This window comes from Stegostoma tigrinum, chromosome 1 (genome assembly GCF_030684315.1).
Source record: "Stegostoma tigrinum isolate sSteTig4 chromosome 1, sSteTig4.hap1, whole genome shotgun sequence".
Taxonomy (NCBI): Eukaryota; Metazoa; Chordata; class Chondrichthyes; order Orectolobiformes; family Stegostomatidae; genus Stegostoma; species Stegostoma tigrinum.
In genome coordinates this window covers 77,694,226-77,713,556 of record NC_081354.1, presented here as the reverse complement: position 1 = coordinate 77,713,556, position 19,331 = coordinate 77,694,226, and the positions used below count along the sequence as shown (strand labels likewise).

At 38.5% G+C, this 19,331-nt stretch overlaps 1 protein-coding gene across 9 annotated transcripts in view; it reads right to left on the bottom strand.

Annotated features, from left to right (window-relative positions):
• Positions 1 to 865: 865 nt before the first annotated feature.
• The window catches only part of sec31a (SEC31 homolog A, COPII coat complex component), a 95,222-nt gene continuing 76,756 nt past the window's right edge, over positions 866 to 19,331 (bottom strand). For 3 of the 9 annotated variants that reach the window (XM_048527855.2, XM_048527809.2, XM_048527836.2), the window contains 7 exons: positions 16,539 to 16,877; positions 10,547 to 10,585; positions 8,157 to 8,218; positions 6,154 to 6,408; positions 4,980 to 5,099; positions 4,223 to 4,294; positions 866 to 1,661 (listed from right to left, as the gene is read on the bottom strand). In XM_048527855.2, coding sequence (XP_048383812.2) covers positions 1,482 to 1,661; positions 4,223 to 4,294; positions 4,980 to 5,099; positions 6,154 to 6,408; positions 8,157 to 8,218; positions 10,547 to 10,585; positions 16,539 to 16,877 — 1,067 coding nt within the window. In that variant the 3' untranslated portion in view covers positions 866 to 1,481. Of the gene's footprint in view, positions 1,662 to 4,222; positions 4,295 to 4,937; positions 5,100 to 6,153; positions 6,409 to 8,156; positions 8,219 to 10,546; positions 10,586 to 16,538; positions 16,878 to 19,331 lie in introns of all 9 variants that reach the window. The other 6 variants (XM_048527816.2, XM_048527862.2, XM_048527825.2 and 3 more) reach the window with 5 other exon arrangements.

Genomic DNA, 19,331 nt, shown 5'->3' with positions numbered 1-19,331 from the left:
GAATAAAGACACAAAATGCTGGGAATAATCATCAGGTCAGACAGTTTACATGAAGAAAAAGACAAATACACTGATGATCTTCAGCTCAAAGCATTGATCAGAATTTAAAGAATGAGACAGTTGATTATATTGCAGATTGCATTTCACAGCATCAGACATTGTTAAAAAGATAATTTTAAAACTGTGCATGTGACCATATCTGAACAAAATGAAACCTTAAGTGCATAATAAACACCTAAGTAAAAACTAATGGCTCTTAATTTGGCATGTGATGTGGTCACTGTCCTCTTGATAAGCTAAAGTTTGCAACTAGTTTGAATGCTTCAAAAATCTCGTTTACTCTGAATGTGCACAATTTTCTTCAAGAGTGGTTTTCATTAGCTATAGTGATATAATCTGGAAATATTATGGTTAAGTGACTATCCTCATTAGAGTGGGAGGAGATGTTGGTTGTGGGAAACATGCAGCTTGTTATGGAAATTTTGATCTATAAATAAAGAAGATTAGATTCATTTATTTGAGGCTTCAATAATGATTGGAATAAGAGAGTTTCCCACTTATTTTCCTAGAATATAGCATGTGGATTGTTTCAAATAGAAAACAATCTACAGTACTGCACTAAGCCAAAAGCGAGAGTGGGTCTGTGCAACTGCATAAGAACATCTTTCAGTAAAACGTACCGTTTGTTTTTGTCTTTAACCGCCCCACAAAATGCTCTAGAAAATAACTCATAACTGGATTATCCTGAACTATAGGAGTCTCCTGATTCTTCTGTTAATAGGCAGCACTATCTGCCAAATATACTGTCCTAATATTTAGCTGCATTGACTTATGACTAGCTTAACAGAAAAAAAAAGACAATGCATGTAATAAATTAATCTTTATTTAAAAGATGAATTGTAGGTGTACTTCTGAATCATAAAATGAACACAGGGAAGGACAAGCTGCTGTTTCAACTTCTACCAGAGACTCAGCCATAGAGTCAAGTATGTTCTTCCAGTACATACAGCATACTCTTCCAGTCTGCATTGATGTTAGACAAAGCTTTGCACTTCTTTCCATTAATGTACACTTTGCCACAAAATAAGTTAGTGGCACATAAACCTGTGTTTTAGATTGATCAGTAATGCATGCATCTGGATTATTACAATACTGTATGGATTCAATTTATCCTATGTAGGTCACATAATTTAATGGCAAATTTTTTTTAAAACAGGCAATATAGACATTTAAAAGATTGAATGCATTGCCACTGAATTCATTTTATCTGATTATACATTGGAATGTTTGCCTCATATAAAAGCACAATGGCAAGACAGCAAAAGAATGCAATATGGAATGAAACTTATTCTCCCATTAATTATATGGGTATTCAAATGGTCTTTGCTTGGATTTTCATTTTAATCTAAACCAACATAGGTTTGGCCAATATTTACTTTTTAAAGTACATAACTTTCTTTTCTCAATCATGGCTTATTTAATCAAACACCTAGTTTATTGGCCTGAGTGAGAACCACTTTCAGAACTGGCATGAAAGCAGAGATTTCACTGAAGTTACTGGTGCTGACTATGTGTGTGTGGATGTTTAATCCCTCACTGTAGTTCCGAGTTTCAATGCTCCTTGCTATGTTGTGTAAGCCACCAATTATGGCTGGTGAGAGCTGTAAGAAAAAGAAGAAAAATGTTAACATCAAGAACATATTTCTTTGACTGTGTCATTACCAGTTCATCAGTGGCAAGATTAATGTGGCTTCTTGGTGATCCTCACATTATTATTAATAGCTAAGTTATGACTCCTAAAGGACTTTGTTCCCCAGAAGATCACATCAGATTTGTCAACAGGTTATTGAGATTTATAATCAAAATTGAGAGGAATCACAAACACAGTTCAACTAATGAAGCAATGTTTATTGTCAAATGTCATGAATGCTGAACACTATAATTTTATTTTTAAAATCTCCCTTAGCTTAAAGCAATATGTTCTGAAAACAGGGAGGATGGAGTACACTCTTATCTCAAAAACAAGGGACACTGCTTTTTGAGAAACAGGAACAAATAAATTATTGGTGTAGAGTAGGAAGGAGCACTATCTTGTGTTAAAGGGTTTTCAGATGCCCAGAAGAATTTGCTTCTTTTTCAAAAGGAAGGGAACAGATCAAATGGGGTTCTTGACAATTTAGAACAGGAAATTTGTTTGAAGTGTACCTAGCCGGTGATAATTATATCCAGGAAAATCTGGATGGCATAGAATAACTGTCAAAATAAAACTGTAAGTTTTGACGTGGGCTGTTCAGAAGAGATCACCTTCGATTGGAGAGTAGGATGTGAAATTGGGATGGCTCCATTCCTGTCGTATATCCGCCAGAAGTGTTACACAAAATAAAACAGTTTAGTAAGGTTTATTTTAGAAGTATTAATTAATGCAAGACTACCTTTTCTTTTCTTTGACATATTAGGTACCTGTTAATTAATATTTGATCTTTGCCCAAGTCTTTAACATTGATTGTAAATGGCTAATATCACAGTATTTATTCTGGCGACATTCCACCAGATATAGCTGGTAAACTTGAAAATGCTTTCTTTATGCCCATTCACCACTCTAAGTCCATTACCCAATCTTCTAAACATGCTAACATAATGCTGCCAACTCCACATGCCCTTAAATTTTATGTATGGACCTTTTGCTTGACACTTTATCACATGCCTTTTGGAAATCCAAGTACACTACATCTATTAGCTCCTCATTATCCCCCCCAATAATTATTTAATCAAAAAAACTCTTAAGTTTATCAAACACAATTTTACTTTCATGAAACTGTCTTTATTCCATGCGATCATACTATGATTTTCCAAGTACATTGTCAGGACTTTCTTACAAATGGATTCTTCCTGAAAAACAACATACTATGGAAGGTTTTCCTGTTGTACTCATGAAAACAGATGCAAGAAAATTAAATTGCAAAGAGAACAACAATTTTGTTGGTTGTCAGATTTCAGAAGAGGTTGCATGCTGAAGCAGACCATGCCCAAATGCAGCAGGATCGGAACAATATCCAAGCCTGGGCTGAAAAGGGGCAAGTTACATTTGCACCACAAAAATGCCAGGCAATGACTATCCTTTAAAATTAATCTAACCACTGTCCCTTGACATTCAAGTCCCTATCCCACAATACTCCACTATCAAATCATGAAGGTTACCATAGACCAGGAACTGGACCAGCCATATAAAAACAGTGACTGCAAGAACAGATAAGAGGTTAGAACAACTGCAGCAAGTAACTCAACTCTTGTATCCCCTGTACATAAATTAAAAGTACGATAAAATACTCACCATTTGCCTAGGTGAATGCAGCTCCAACAATACTCGAAAAAACATAATTATCCAGCATAAAGCAGCACATCCAAAACATTCAGTTCCTCCACCACTGATGCTCCTTAGCAGCAGTGCCTACTATCTAAAAGATGCACTCAGAAGTTCAATTCACCAAGGGTCCTTAGCAGCACCTTCTAAACCCATGACCACTTCCATATAGGACAAGGGCAGCAGATTCATGGGAACACCACCATCTGCAAGTTTCTCAATAAGCCGCACCATTTTGATTGGAAATACGTTGCTGTTCCTTCACTGTCACTGGATCAAAATTATAAAATTCCCTCTCTAAAGGCACATGGATTGCAGCACTTCAAAAAGGTTGCTCACCACCATCTTCTCAACTGAAACCAGGGACACAGAGCAGATGCTGGTCGAGCCAACAATGCCCACATCCCATGATGAATTTAAAAATAATCACACAGAAATGCTGCGAGTTGGCCCACAACCTTCCTCATGGGCACTACCTGTCAGCTGTCCAGATTTGCATTATGCTTTTTTGTGGCTTTCCCTGGTGCAAATGTGGATGCAGAAAGTGCCCTCTATGAAGGAAGTAATTAGGAGAGGCTGGCCATCATTGATGGAGATTTACTTTTATATCACACTGGCTTCAGAAGAGGGTGGAAAGCGGCGGTGGGGAATTGCAATTACATGGAAATTAGGAAATATACATTATCACCTCTTCAGATAATGCACGTCGTTTCTTTTCTGGAGAAGGGAGGAAAGAGAGAAATAACCATATTTATGCTTGGTCTATGTAAGCTATGCAAGAGCCATGCTGCAGGAAATGAGGGGCCCAGTATGTCACAAAGTGCAATATGAAAAGCAAGCAGTTCATATTTGGTTACTTACTGCCTGGTCCCGTAGCTTATCATACAGAGACTCCAATCGCTTGTTTGCATCATCTAGCTTCCTCTTGGTTTGCTGAACAAATAAACAAAATTTTATAATCTGCTAAGTAACTGAATAGCAGCAGAAAAATATTTAATTAAAATAAGTATGCTATAATTTTCTCATAGTCACAACTGTGCTTTACTTGCTTACTGATTTCAAGTTTCCATCAGCTTTTCTCTCCTGAATGACTCCCTCCAAATCAGGTATAATTTTGTAAGATGTAGCGCCCTTTACAAGCCTTTCTCTTGAATGTCCGTTCTTTGTGCCCAAATTTGCAGCAATGGTTCACCGCAGGCCTAGCCTTTACACAGCTACACTTTGCAATGGAGAGGTCCTTACTGGATACAAAATCCTTGGCCAATTCCCCCTTTTTCCAGCCAGGAAACAACTGCAGTGCCCATATTATATTCCAGTCAAATTTAAAAAAAAACAACTCGTGGTAGGACTCAAACTCCAATCAATATTGCACCATGTTATATATATTTGGATCCTGAGCCACCAGAAGTTTATCTTCACCATGCAGTTTAATATAAAAGACTCATACTTTAAAATCACTTACAATGTTAGCACTGGCGCAGGCCTACTGCACAAATGACAATTCTCAAAGAGACACAGCCTGTAAATATGTGCTATTTTTAAGTCTCTATTAGTAACAGCAGAAACTGTTAACTACCTATAAGAAAGGTAAATGATATCAACTGTGGACAGCACGTACAGGATCGGTAGCTGCAGTCATACACCGCTGAATCAATCCTTCAAAAATAATCTTCAGAATGGCATGCTCTTCTGGAATGGGTTTCTTGGCAATTTTCTCAGTGGTTATCGGTTGTACTGGCTGAGGAAATAGATAGAGACAGAGTCAGAGTCAGAGTCATTATGACACAGCAGGCCAGTTAACTCACTGAATCAATGCCAGTTTTCCATTGAGCAATTCAGTCAGTCCACTGCTGCCACCCCAAATCGCCATAGTTCTTCAGGATGATTATGCCTTTCATTTTCCAAAAACAGCACCCCAATTTCTCCAATCTAGCTCATTAGCTACATTTTCTCAACTCTTGTTAAATGCATGCAGCGCTAGTCTTACTTTTACCAAATGTACACCATAAAACCTCCATACAGCAACGTTGTCAACATTAGGTGCCGTGGGCTATTCCAGTCATTAAACTCAATGGTTGCCACTGGGGCAGGTTGTTACCAGATTTCCGACTTAGGCAACTGTGTAGGAGAAGATACTATAAGATGACACCTGTCATGACCAATGGCTTATAGTGAAATTAGCTGTGGCTTAATTAAGGGGATGAAAAGAAGTGGGGAAATAAAGTCAAAACCAAAATGAATACAGCACAAAAAACACTGAGCAAGTGATCATCTTTTTCCAAAATAAACCACCTTACTCTCTGTAAAATGCTCAAGTAGTCATTGGATAGATTTCTGCCAAAAATTATTTGACTGTTCTAACACTCATATGTTGTTCCAGACTTGTGCATTCTCTGTCTGTATCGACTAATGTGCCCAAGTTCCTGAAGATTTCAGTTCGCTTCCTGTTCTGTGTCTGAATGATCCATTATTTGTTTTTTTTTAACCTGAGACAGTCACCCATCCTACTTAGAAAGAAATGCTAACTTCATTCTGAATCTAAGTTAACACTTGTTTGGAGGTAGGACATGATGGGAAACAAGCAAATTTAGTTCATTCGAAGGAAGCCGAGGGAAAATGCTTATGCAAATGAAGAACCTTTTGCAACTGCAGAAGTATCAAGTATATTGTTTATATCATTTTATGCTGTCCAGGATCAAACATGCAATAACAGAGTAATCCAATTCCATCTCAGGGAAATTTGCTCAGTCTGTAAGAATTGCTCAGTTTAAAATCTCAGGAAAATCTTGTACCTGCATGATGTCACCAGTAGGTGCACCAGGAGCTTCCTCAGTGCTATGCTTTGGCATCATTGTCTGTAGTGTGGGCTGCATCATTCCTTGATATGGGGTCTGAACTGCTGGTTGACTTGAAAGTTGCTGGGGAGTCTGGAACGAAGTCTGCAGCGGAGGAGTTGGTTGCTGATGCTGCATTGGAGCCTGAGGGTCTGCAACTGGGTTCATTATAGGAGCTGTGATAGGTGCAGGAGGAGTAAAGTTGCCTGGTACCTGCATAATATTGTAATTAAAACAATGAATGGGCTGCTAAGAACAAAAAACAAAACAGCTTGATTGTTTAATGAGTCACAAAACAGCCAAGGTTCTGTTGCATGTTCTGCAGGAATCTAAAAATGGCTTTTCCTAAACAATCAACATTAAACAACAGATTAATGAAAATCTCTTCAAATTAAAATAGTAAGTACTGGAAAGATACATCAAGGTCATCATCATATGAACACAAAATTACAGATGGAGAACATTTATCACCAGCTGTGATATTAGGAGGAAACTCCACCATCTGCCTTTTCCCAAATAGAATGAACTTTCAACATAACAACATTAAATTTGTCAGTAAAAGATGTCAAGGTCTGACTAAAAATTATTTTCACTGCACTCACATCATCTAAGTCCAAAGTCTTAGTGGGTAATGACAGCATTACTGGAGCCTAAAACAGATTTATTCTCTGGAATACCTGCAGTCTTCAAACCAAAGGCAACATGTTTTGTAGTAACAGGAAATTCAGTGAGATTCCAAACCTTATCGCTGTGTGCATGTTCATGTTGCACCACTGCAAACACAGGCACCATAGTCTACGGTTTTATAAGAATTTTCATCAAGATTTAGTAAGGAGTTGTAACCAGGTCAAAATAGTGAATGGAACTTTCAGTCTGACCCAAACAAATTTTCACCTTGTTGTACATTTCCAGCATTAAGTTTTATTTCTCTTATCATTAAGTATAATTTAATATAAATCCATCTCAAATCAAGAACCGTCTTTTAAATTCATACATTTCCTGACAACTGTGTCTATTTGATTTAATATGCATCTAAGTAGCAGAGATGAAACAGTAAAGTGTGTGAAACAGGAATTTATTAAGTGTTCTATAGCGTCTGCTCATTCATGTTTCCAGCTCTTATTCCACCAACTTCTAAAGTTTGCTTACTTTTCTGAGTCCAAATCTATGCTTAATCAATCATGCACAGCAAGCATCAATAATAAACAGACTCACCTAATCAAACACACAGCAATTTAGCATTTATTGTCTCTTGCAACCTTTTATGATTGCATTTTAATTAAACTTGTGTAAAAAAAACTTCTTGTGGGAATTTCCTTCAGCTTCTAATGATGGCACTGCAGTACCATTTCTGGCACAATGTTGCAAAAACAGTGACAAGTTTACATAGCATCATTGTAAGTTTGAACAAAGAAATTCATCACAGTAAAACAAAAATAAGAAGAGAATGCACTACTTCATATTGGAAGTTGCATAAAACTGGTTGACACGATAGCTCAGCGGTTATCACTGCTGCCTCACAGTGCCAGGCACCCAGATTCGATTCTACCCTCTGGTGACTGTCTGTGTGGAGTTTGCACATTCTCGCCTTGCCTGCGTCGGTGTCCGTCGGGTGCTCTGGTTTCCTCTCACAGTCCAAAGATGTGCAGGCTAGGTGGATTGGCCACGGGAAATTGCCCGTAATGTCCCAGGGATGTGCAGAATAGGTGGATTAGCCATGGGAAATGTGACATTACAGGGATGGGGTAGGTGCTGCGTCTGGGTGGGATACTCTTCAAAGGGTCAGTTTGGACTCAATGAGCCAAATGACCTACTTCCACACTGTGGGGGGATTCTATGACAATTACCCTTCCCCAACTAAATCTGCTCCATCTGACAACAACTTATTTGATCATCTTACTATTAATCGCAGAATAACCATTTCTTACAAAAAGAAAAAAAATCAAACATTTCTTAATTACCAGGGTTTTCTTCTTTGGCATCCGACTCAAAGCTGGAGGATCATTCCAACCATTTTGAGGTCCTTTGAAACAGAAATGTTGTTTTAAACTGAGCTGCATGAGGACTGGGTAAACTAACACATAGCATTAATCCTCTTCTTCGAGTCCTAGTTCTTATGTGCTTTTATCTCTTGGTACAGCCAACATCACTATTACTGCCCATGAGCTATTAATTGCCTTTGTCTTATTTTGTTATTTTCTTCCAATTGTCAGTATTTGTTTATAGAAAACACTGAGGGAACTAAGTTGCTCAGTTGATGACCTTCAATGGTCGGCTTTAATTCAGTTCTTTCACTGTCAGGGGCAGGAATGGTGATAATTTGGCTTTAAGTAATTTCTCAGTCCTCCAGAAAAGACTAGTCGCAATTTTTTTTAAAAATCGACGTCTTCCCTACTTAGAAAACAGATGCAAAGCTAGATTCAAAATGATCATGCAGCTGAATCAGTTCATGAAGACAGGAGTGTTATAATTCTCTCTTTCACAACAGCAGTTAGCTTATAGTGTAAATACATCTGCTGTTCACTGGCATGGCAAGTTTGCTAACATAAATCAGGCCCTGCAACTACAAATTACCATGAAGGTTTTACTTATTGCCATAGCTGTATAATTTGATTTCCAATAAAGATTGAGCAATTTTTCATTAACAGAATTCAGAATTCCTAAATGATGCAATCAAATTTTTTGTTCAGCCAGATTTTCATACATTGGTAAATTAAGTTCCACAGTCTGTTCACCTCTGAATTTTGTTTTCACAGAGACAGCCAGTAATTTACAGCACAGGAGTAGGCCATATCCTAACCATCAAATGAATCATTCCAGACACTCATGGTCCTCTTTACATTCTCACTTTGTGGAAAAAAAAACTCTTAAAGTGAACAGGAGAATTTAAAGAGGAGCGCTCCAGCCTGCAACTCAGTCTTCCCCTCCTCTCACAAGATTCAAACTTTGAAGCAAGCTGGTAATCACTTATTCACTATTTCTGATTTGCTAAATACGACGTTTGAAAACTGTGGAGACACTCAGCTACAAACCGTGGTAATGCACAAAAAAAATTACACTTCTGGACAAATTCCTGGGGTGGGGGGGGGAGCAACTCGTGCTTTATGGCAAAGAATTTGTTTAAAAAAGTCTTTTCTGCCCTGCAATTTGCCAGTTAAAGATTAAATGAGTGAATCTTGCAGAAATTGAGCGTATTAAAAGTTAAGAAATTGAACAACAGGCTTTTGAATCCTGAAATGTAACAAAGTAACTTCAGCTCATTATTTATATGTTAAGATGACCAGACAATAATGACCAATTTTCATTAAAATATTCATTAAAAATTATTTTTACACAGTGGTTGCAGCATACAAAAACATGTACACAGCACTCAACCATATTGAGCAATTAATATCAACAGAATCTGCTCACAACTTTATAAAACTAGCACCAAAGTTATAGGTCACCTGCCTGGGTCAACACAAAGGGTAACAGGAAGAATTCCTGACTTTGTTTCAGAACTTGACCAGATAAAAATGCTTTATCCTGGTGTGAAATACTTCCATCCCAAGGGAAAATGTTATTATTTCCCAAATCTTTATTATTTAGTGAAAGTAAAAAAAACTGGCCGAAAACTTTCTAATAAGAAAGATCTTTTTACTTATGCAAAGCAAAGATCAAGATCTCATACAGTTAACAATTATGGCAGAATTCTATTTCTTGAATTTAGTTGTGTTTCTGGGAAGTCGACCCTGATGTCCTCCATAATAACCTTCTAAATTATACTTGCTAGCATTTCATCCAAACACATTCAATTTAAAACACAATCTCATGCCATTGTGTTCCCAACAACCATGATTAGATACAATTCTTCTAAGTCTTTCAAAAATCCTACATTTGACAGCATCAATTCAGGAGAAGGGACAATTTTATATTTATGGCTGTACAAACTCAGCTTTCTGCAGAAAGTTGAATAGATGAAGCTAATCGCACAAAATGAAGCAAAATTTAATGCAGAGGGAGGCAGAGGAGAGAACGATTGGGAAAGAAGCAGCATTTTGCCCCCTTAGTAATTATTAATGAAAGTGCTATCAAAACAGAATGCAAGTCAGCAGCATTTGTAAGGTGCATTAGTGCCAAGTAACACTACGAAAAGTACACACTTGAAAATGGACTATATTTGGTATACTACTTTAAACTAAGTCCATTGAGGGGTGCTGGGGTTAGCATCAAAGGAGTATTACAAATGATCCGTCTCATTGATTTAATTAAAATTCAACATCATTAGGATTTCACTTGGATTAGAAAAAAATTATTCCCAAATTAATTGAGGTTTCTAGAGTAATTTTTTTTTAAACTAACTCCAGTTCACCTTCTAGGGAAGTATTTTGGTCCTGAGAATATATGTCTCCTGTAGATAGAAGCAAAGTAAATTCAGAACAGGAAATACAGAAGACATGCCTTATCTAATTTCTGAATTGTTTTGTAATTCAGTATATGCTAATGTTTAGAGGAAACAAATAGGAGGATGACTCAATACTGCGCATTAATAAAACATTCAAATTCTCTGAGAGCAAAAGCATATCTTTCTGGTCAGTATTTCTTCGTAAGTTGTTTATTTAGAATTTTAAAATTAAAAATAGGAAACTCTAGTTAGTATTAAATATGAATTTCTTTCAATCTATCAAAAACTCTAAGTACTTCACAGCGGCAATCCTCTTGCCACACAAAGTATATTCTCAGCTACAGACGAAGCACACAGCGTATGGGTCCTGACAACCCACATTCAGTATGTAAACAGCACCAAAGTGAACGTGATAGTGTTTGCATTGAAAAAAAATGCAAGCCTGATCTGTTGGAACCTCAGTGACTTTGCAGCAAAATGGGAGTCGCACCTTTCTGGGTTTTATATTGTTTCCAAAGCAAGTGGAATGCATTTTACATTATGAGTTTGAAATTTACCAAACATCCCTAGACAGCACCTGCCAGGCTCGTGACCACTTCCATCAAGAAGGGCAAGGGCAGCAGATATTTTGGAACACCACCACCTGCAGGTTTCATTCCAAGCCAGTCAACGTTCTGATTTGGAAATATATTGCCTTTCCTTCCCTGTCATTGGGTCAAAATCCAAGAATTCCCTTGCTAACAGCGTTGTGGGTCAACCTACAGCATGTGGACTGCAGCGGTTCACGAGGCAGCTCACCAGCACCTTCAACAGCAACCAGTGAAGGGTAATAAATGCTGGCCCAACCAGCGATGCCCACATCTCTTGGGTGATTAAATAAAAATCTTAAAGCTAAAGGGAGAGAAGAATCTTAAGTAACTCATCATGAACGTTTTTCATAGTAAATAAATGCCTCTGCTTTTTAATCCAACAGCGCAGCAGGATATATGGAACGGTAACATACAAAAATTTTCAACATGGCGTTTACGCTTGTTTGAAAAGACAGCAGTTCTAACATCTCGGACATCTGAAAACTGCTGAAAATGAATAAAATTTGAGCCCTTCTGTTTTTCTGCATTGATGTTCTCCACACAGTTTTAGCTGGGATAGTGGTTAAACCATGAGTGAAGTTATACAGACAGCTGCTGTCTTCCTGCATATGAATGCACCAAAAACTATCTTATAATACAATTCATAATGAGAATACCAGCTCACTGCAATACAACTCTGGAATTAATTCAATTGCTCATATGTGGCATTTGTCGCTCTGACTAACCGAGTTCAGTAAATTGCTGCATTTGGTAGATGGCTGATGGCCATTAACTGACAATAGTTGAGACGGGAAAAGTGTGAGCTCAACCCCACAAATGGCATCAATATCATTCATCACCTCATGGAATAAATACAAGAAGGTGGCTTCTTGTAGCTTAATTTAAAAATTAATTTACATTTTTCTTCACTGACTTCCTCAACTCAGCCATTAAAAGAAATTCAGCTGTGGAATGTGAAACAAGAGCTTAATTCATTTAATCTGTAATGCAGCTCAGATGGACTCCTCTGTCAAATTTCCCTTTCATATCACTGGGCAGTCTGCAATTCAATATGTGGATGAACTTTGCTCCACTGAGCCTCTCCACAATACTCCTTTTCATGAACTACAGGGATATGGACTGCCTGCAAGCACAACATTTATCACCTATCTTTGACTATCCATGAGGAAATGCTGTGCTGCCTTCCTGAACAACTGTAATTTTGGTTGGAAGTTCCCAGGATTTTGATTCAGTGACAATGAAGAAGTGGTGGTATATTTGAATGGGATTGTTGTGAAATGTAGAAGGAAACATAAAGGCTGTTCCATTCCCATCTGCATGCCACCTTTGTTGTACATATCAGATGTCACGGGTTTAGAAAGTGCTGTTGTAGAAACCTTTGCCAGTTGCTGCAGCACATCTTGCTGATGATAGACACTGCTGCCACTGTATTCTGGAGGAAGTGCTTTTTAAGGGTGTGGATAGGATGCCAATCAAGCAGGTTGATTTCACCAAGGTTGTTATAAGGTTCCTCAGTGTTGTTGGAGGCTGCACTCATAAGGCAAAAGGTGCTTAGCCCATCATGCTCATGTAGAAGGTGAACAGGCACGAAGCAAAATAGTTGAGTCAGAGTTTCCAGCTTGTGACCTGCTCTTATAAGCATAATATTTATGCAGCTTGAGAGATAATGGGAACTGCAGATGCTGAAGAATCCAAGACAACAAAGCGTGGAGCTGGATGAACGCAGTAGGCCGAGCAGCATCTCAGGAGCACAAAAGCTGGCGTTTCGGGCCTAGACCCTTCATCAGAAAAGCTTCGTCAAAAAAATGCTCTGACACTTCAAGTGTTTGTCCAAATACTTCTTAGATGTTGTGAAAGTTTCAGCTTCTACTATCCTTCAAGGCAATGAGTTCCAGATATCCATCACCCTGTGTGAAAAAAGTTTTCCCTAAATTACCTTCAAACCTCCTGCTCCTTACCTTAAATCAATGCCTTCTGGTTATTGATACCTCTACTAAGGGGGAATGTTTATTCCTACCTACTCTAACTATGCCTTATAATTTTGTACACATTCATCAGTTCCTCCTTCAGCCTTCTCTTCTCCAAGGAAAACAACCCCTGCTTATCCAGTCTCTTTCATAATTGAAATACTCCAGCCAAAACAGCATCCTTGTAGATCTCTTCCATACCGTCTCTAATGCAATCACATCTTTCTTATAGTGTGGCAAACAGAACTGCATATAGTAGTCCAGCTGTCACCTAACTAATATTGCATGTAGCTCCATCATAACCTCTTTGCTGTTGTACTCCGTGTCTTAACTGATAAAGGCAAGTATCCCAGGTGCCTTTTTAACTAGCTGTGCTGCTGCCTTCAAGGACCAATAGACATGCACACCCAGGTCACCCTGACCTTTCAAGGGTTCTACGAATATTCCCTTGCTTTATTAGTCCTCCTAAAATAAATCACCTCATGCTTCTCCAGATTAAATTCCATTTGCCACTCTTCTGCCCATTTGACCAAACCATCTGTATCGTCCTGCAGACAAATACCTTCCTACTTGTTAGTTGTCCCACCACCAACTTTGAGTCTTTTGAAAAATTACTGATCATACCTCGTACATTCATGTCTAAATCATTAATGTACTCTACTAACAACAAAGAACCTGCACCAAACACTGCAGTGCACCTCAAGAGCAAGATTTCCAGTCATCTAAGTACATTCTGCTTCCTTCCACCAAGCCAGTTTGCCAAATTGCCCTAGATCCCATTGGCTCTTACCTTCTTCAACGTGAGACCTTGTCAACCTCCTTACTGAAGTCCATGTAAAGTACCTCAACTGTACTACCCTCCTACACACCTAATCATCTTCTTGAAAAATTCTGTTCTTGCCCTCAAGTGAAAAGATTTTGAAACATTATTTTGAGAAATGGCACAGTTGTTTTGCTTACCTGACCAATATTTATCCCTCAAGTAACATCACTGAAACACACTACCCAGTAATTTATCCGATTGTTGTATATGGAGCTTGCTGTGTAAGAGTTGAATGCCACATGGCTGCATTTCTAAATCAGGACAATTTTTTCCCTTTCTTCCTCAAGTCAACATTCAGAATTAGACTGGGTAGCTGACTGAAGGAAGCTAGAATAAAATGCAGAGAAAGGACATTTGTGGATTAATGTGTCTCAGGAATTAGTACTGAGGCCATAAGGTCTTGATCTGAAGTTTGGAATAGAAATGAGAAAGAAACCAAATATTCGGATGACATTAATCTAAAGATATGCTTTATAAATTGTGTACTCTACAATTAATAACCCAATGATCCTCATCCTTGAATTCATCAACAACTTGTTTTGATACGTCAAAGGTGCTGTAGAAATATAGATGCTTCATAAATAAAGGCACTTCATAGGAGCAATATGAAATGAGCTACAATAATACCAAGCCACTAAGGAGATTTTACAGCACATGACTAAAAGCAAACAACTAGCTTTTAACGAATGTTTTAGGAGGGAGGCAAGGTAGAGAGAAACATAAAAGTTTATGGAGGGAACTCAAGAACTTAGTGCTGGGACTCTAATGGTATGGCCACCAATAACAGAGCACTTGAAATTTGGAATGTGAAAAGGGTAGAATTAGAGCAGTGCCTGAATTTATGATGTAACCCAAATACGTGTTTATTAAAACAAATTAGAAATAGACATTGTTTGAATAAACCTAGGGAGATTATATGAAACAGCATCTGTAAAATTGAGAGATGGTTTCCTCTGAATGCAAGACTGATAAAGTTGAGAACTACAAACAGAAAAGTTCTGGACAAACAGCTGGCAATTCAAATACATAAGCAATTTAAAGCTAATTCACAACAGCAAAAAGTGATCAACTAGTCTAATGAGGAGCCGGACTTCCTTATTTTAATACTGTACACTTCCTATGATGATGACCTACTCCATGGGGTTGGTCGGATTTAAATCAGAATATTGTTCTCTGAAACTTTTGGCCTCAAAGTAAAACAATGGCAACTGATGTGAAGAAATTCAGTCATATTGTGACACTGAGTAAATTTGTGTTATAATACTTGGAAATGATGGGCTTAAAGGATTCAAGTAACTAACTTGCAATGTTACAGCACCTTTCACAATCTCAGAATGTTGCAAAACACTTTACGGCAAACTAAATGCATTAGAGGTGCTCGCACTTATAATTTAGCAAAATGCAGAAACTAATTTGCACATAACCAGGTTCCACAAACAGTAATGAGATACATGATGTGATGTTGTTTGAGAGATACATACTGACAAATACAGGAGGGGAATTCCTTGCTCTTCAAATATTGTCATTGGACGAACTACAACCACCTAAGAGGGCAGGCAGGACCAGGTTTGACAAAACAACTGAAAGACCTACACCTCCAGCAATGTAGCCCTCCCTAAAGTGTGTCCCTTGATTATGTGGTCAGGCTTCAAGAGTGGAACTTGAAGCCATAATCATCTGACTCAGAGAAGAGAGACTACCACTAAACTAAAGTGATTTGATTGACTGGTTTAAGATAATGAAGATAATAACTTTCCCATTCAGCTGTTATTTTACAACAGGACCTTAAGGCTTTGAAGAAAAATGACTGAAAGAAAATCCAAGCAAAGAACTTACTTTCACACAAAGAATTGTGAAAATGCTTTGGTTACGAAGTGACTGCACACTGAGGTATTTAGCACAGAGGCGGGTATACACTTGGGAAGTAAAATCAAAGAATACGGGGAAAAATGAGGAGGGATGGGAATTTAAAAAAGGTAGAGCTATCATTGTGCACAACAGTGGTGGGTAGTCTCAACAAACCAAGTACTTGCCTTTGTTCAAATAATTGGCGAAAATGTGATATTAAAAAAATTTATGTTTCAACCATTGGGATGACATGCTAATGAAGATAAAAGATCGGTTCATGACATTCTAACTTAAACTGCCCTCCTCCTTGAGGGATTGCAGAAACTATAAGAACTCAAAGTCTCTATTAGTTGACCGAAAACAAAGCGCGGCAGAGACATTTCAGTGTTTACATGCTATCATCATAAGGATCATCATCATGCATACTGTATGTATGTGAATTTAGTCTACTACTTTTATAAAAAACAGACATGGTCAAAAGGGAGATAAATGAAAGCGTGCATCATTTTTAACCACGTACACAGCATGCACTACTGTTTGTGAACAAACAAAATTAGTTCAGCCAATTAGTTTTCACAAATATGAATCTATTTTAAAGATAGCCATGCTTTCTTCACCTGTATTTCAACTCAGGTGAAGCGGAGACCTAAATTGTTGCCAGTCTTACAATAATAAATGCCAAATGCATTCCAAACAAAATCAATGAAAGCAACATGCTAACAACAACAGACCTGTTCTTTGAGAGGCAGGCAGCTCATTACTTGCAGGCAGTGTACCTGTTGGTCCAGTTGTTGGTGAATAGCCCACACAAGGTGCTGGAGCTCCAGGTCCGCCATGCTGATAGGATGCTCCAGAGAGAGGAGGAAAAGAAGAGGCAGAACTAGGTGCTGTAGAGGCTGTTTGTGGCTGTCCTGCATAAGGAGGAGCCACAGAAGGAGGCAAAGAATGAGAGGGAACAGAAGGCAAATATGCAGACGGGTAGGAAGGAGGTGGTGGAGGTGCAGAAGGCTGATGCGGTTGATAATAAGTTGATCCCCCTGCTCCTTGGGGTAACTGTTGTGGTTGGTAGGCTATGGAACAGAATTACTTCATCAGTAAACAAGAAAGAAAAGGTTAAAGAAACATTATACTGGTTATAATTTAGCAAAATATTAGTCAAAAATCAAGCAGAACATAAAACCAGTGATAAGCTCCTTCAGTAATAATCGGCTATTATTTTATGCTATACGTCTAAGAGGGCCACTGTGATGAGGAAAAACAACAAAGTGGTGTAGGAGGAAGCATGGTTCTTCACATTAAACTTCATCAGTATTAGGGGTTAACTATATGACAGAATTTTAAACTGCTCATAATCACTCCCTGCATAAAAAAATTCTTCATGTTGCTGTTGTTTTTGTTTTGCAATTTACCATTTATCTCCGTCGTCTGTGTCTTGGCCTTCTAAAAATAGAAAACATTTCTGTCTAGCTAATCTCTCTAATCCACTGTTAAGTTTGAACACCTCTGTCAAATATCTTCTGCCCTCCTCTTCTCTGAGAATAACACTCCCTTCTCTAATCTATGCACATAAATTAAGTCCCTCATCCCTGGAACCAATCCTGTAAATCATTTTTGGTACTTACTAAAATTTCCATATCCTTCTTAATATGCACTTCCCAAAATTAAGCACAATATTTCAGTTGAGGCTGAACCAGTGTTTTATAAAGTTCATCATCATTTCCTTGCTTTTGCACTTTATACTCCTATTTGTTAAACTTAAAATCCCATATGCCTTTTTAATCACTACCTGAACCTAGCCTACCACCATCAATAACTTGTGCAAATGTATCCCAGATCTCTCTGCTGCTGGAGCTCTTTAGAATTACACTCCTCTAAGGAGTCACTCGATTCCTGTTGTCTATACCTGACCTATGCTGCCTTTTACTTGACCATAGCCTCAATTTTTCCGGTCATTTAGAATTCCCTACAACTACCAGGCTCACCTTTTGCATTTACAGGAACATACTGTCTCTGGATTTGCATTATCTCATTGTTGAAGATGTCCCACTTCCCAGTTGTCCCTTTAACTGCGAATATCTGCCCCAATCAACTTCTGAAAGTTCTTGTTTAATACCATCAAAATTGGCCTTATTCCAAATTAGAAATTTAACATTTTGATCAGTTCTTTCATCTTCCATAGCTATTTTAAAAACTAATAGCATTATGATCACTTTTCCCAAAGTGCTCCCCCACTGACACCTCAGTCACTGGCCCTGCCTTATTTCCCAACGGAAGGTCAAGTTTTGCTCCTTCTCTAGTAGCTACATCCACATGTTGAATAAGGAAGTTTTCTCGTAAACAGTTAAATTCCTCTCCATCGAAGCCCTTAACAGTATGACAATCCCAGTCTGTGTTTAGAAAGTTAAAATCCCCTACCGTTACAACATTGTTATTCTTACAGATATCAGAGATCTTCCTTACATAGTTGTTTCTCAATTTCCCACTGACTACTGGGGGTTTTATAATACAATCTCAACAAGGTGACTACCCTTACTCATTTCTCAGTTCCATCCATTTAACTTCACTGGACAATCTCCTAGGAATATCCCATCTAAGTACAGCCGTAATGTCATCCCTCACCAAAAATGCCACTCACCCTCCTCGTTTGCCTTCCTTTCTATCCTTATAGTCAACAGACGTGAAGCTAGAAAAGCATAACAGGTCAGAGAGGATCGAGGAGCACAAAAGCATTTCGGGCCAAAACCCTTCCGACAGGACGATACTCCAGATTATGAAGCAGCCAGTCTTGTCCGTCCCTGAGCCACATTTCCGTAACAGTTGTAATACCTCAGTCCCATGTTTCCAACCATGCCTGAAGTTCATCGAGCTTACCTGTAAGGCCTTTTGCAATGAAGTAAATGCAGTTGAATTTACCTGTCTTACCTCATTCGGTGCCAAATTCTTGCTTACCGTGACTACTCAATTTGCTCCTCTTACCTATTGTACCAGTCTTGGCCCTTTCCTCTTTTCTCACTATCATTTTGGTTTCCTCCCGCACAACCCCCACCTCCCACCATCACCCCCACCCTCCACACCATCCAAACCCCCCCACCCTGCCTAGGTTCCTAGTGTAAAGCCTCCCCAGGGCACTAGCAAAGCTCCCCACAAGGATATTGGTCCTCCTCCAATTCAGGTGGAACTCATCCTTCATATCCAGGTCATTTTTACCCCCTGAAGAGATCTCAATGATCCAAAAATGTAAATCCTTACTCCTGAACCAGCTCCTCAGCCATGCATTCATTTGCTCTATTGTCCTGTTCCTGCTCTCTCTAGCACAGAGCAGTCCAGATATTACTACCCTGGAGGACCTCATTTTTAACTTCCTGCCTGATTTCCTATATTCTCTCTGCAGAACCTCATCCCTTTCCCAACTTTTGCTGTTGATATCAATGTGCACAATGACTTCCTGGTGGTCACTCTCCCTTTTCAGAATATCCTGCACTCCCTCCGAGACATCCTTGATCCTGACACCACGGAGGCAACAC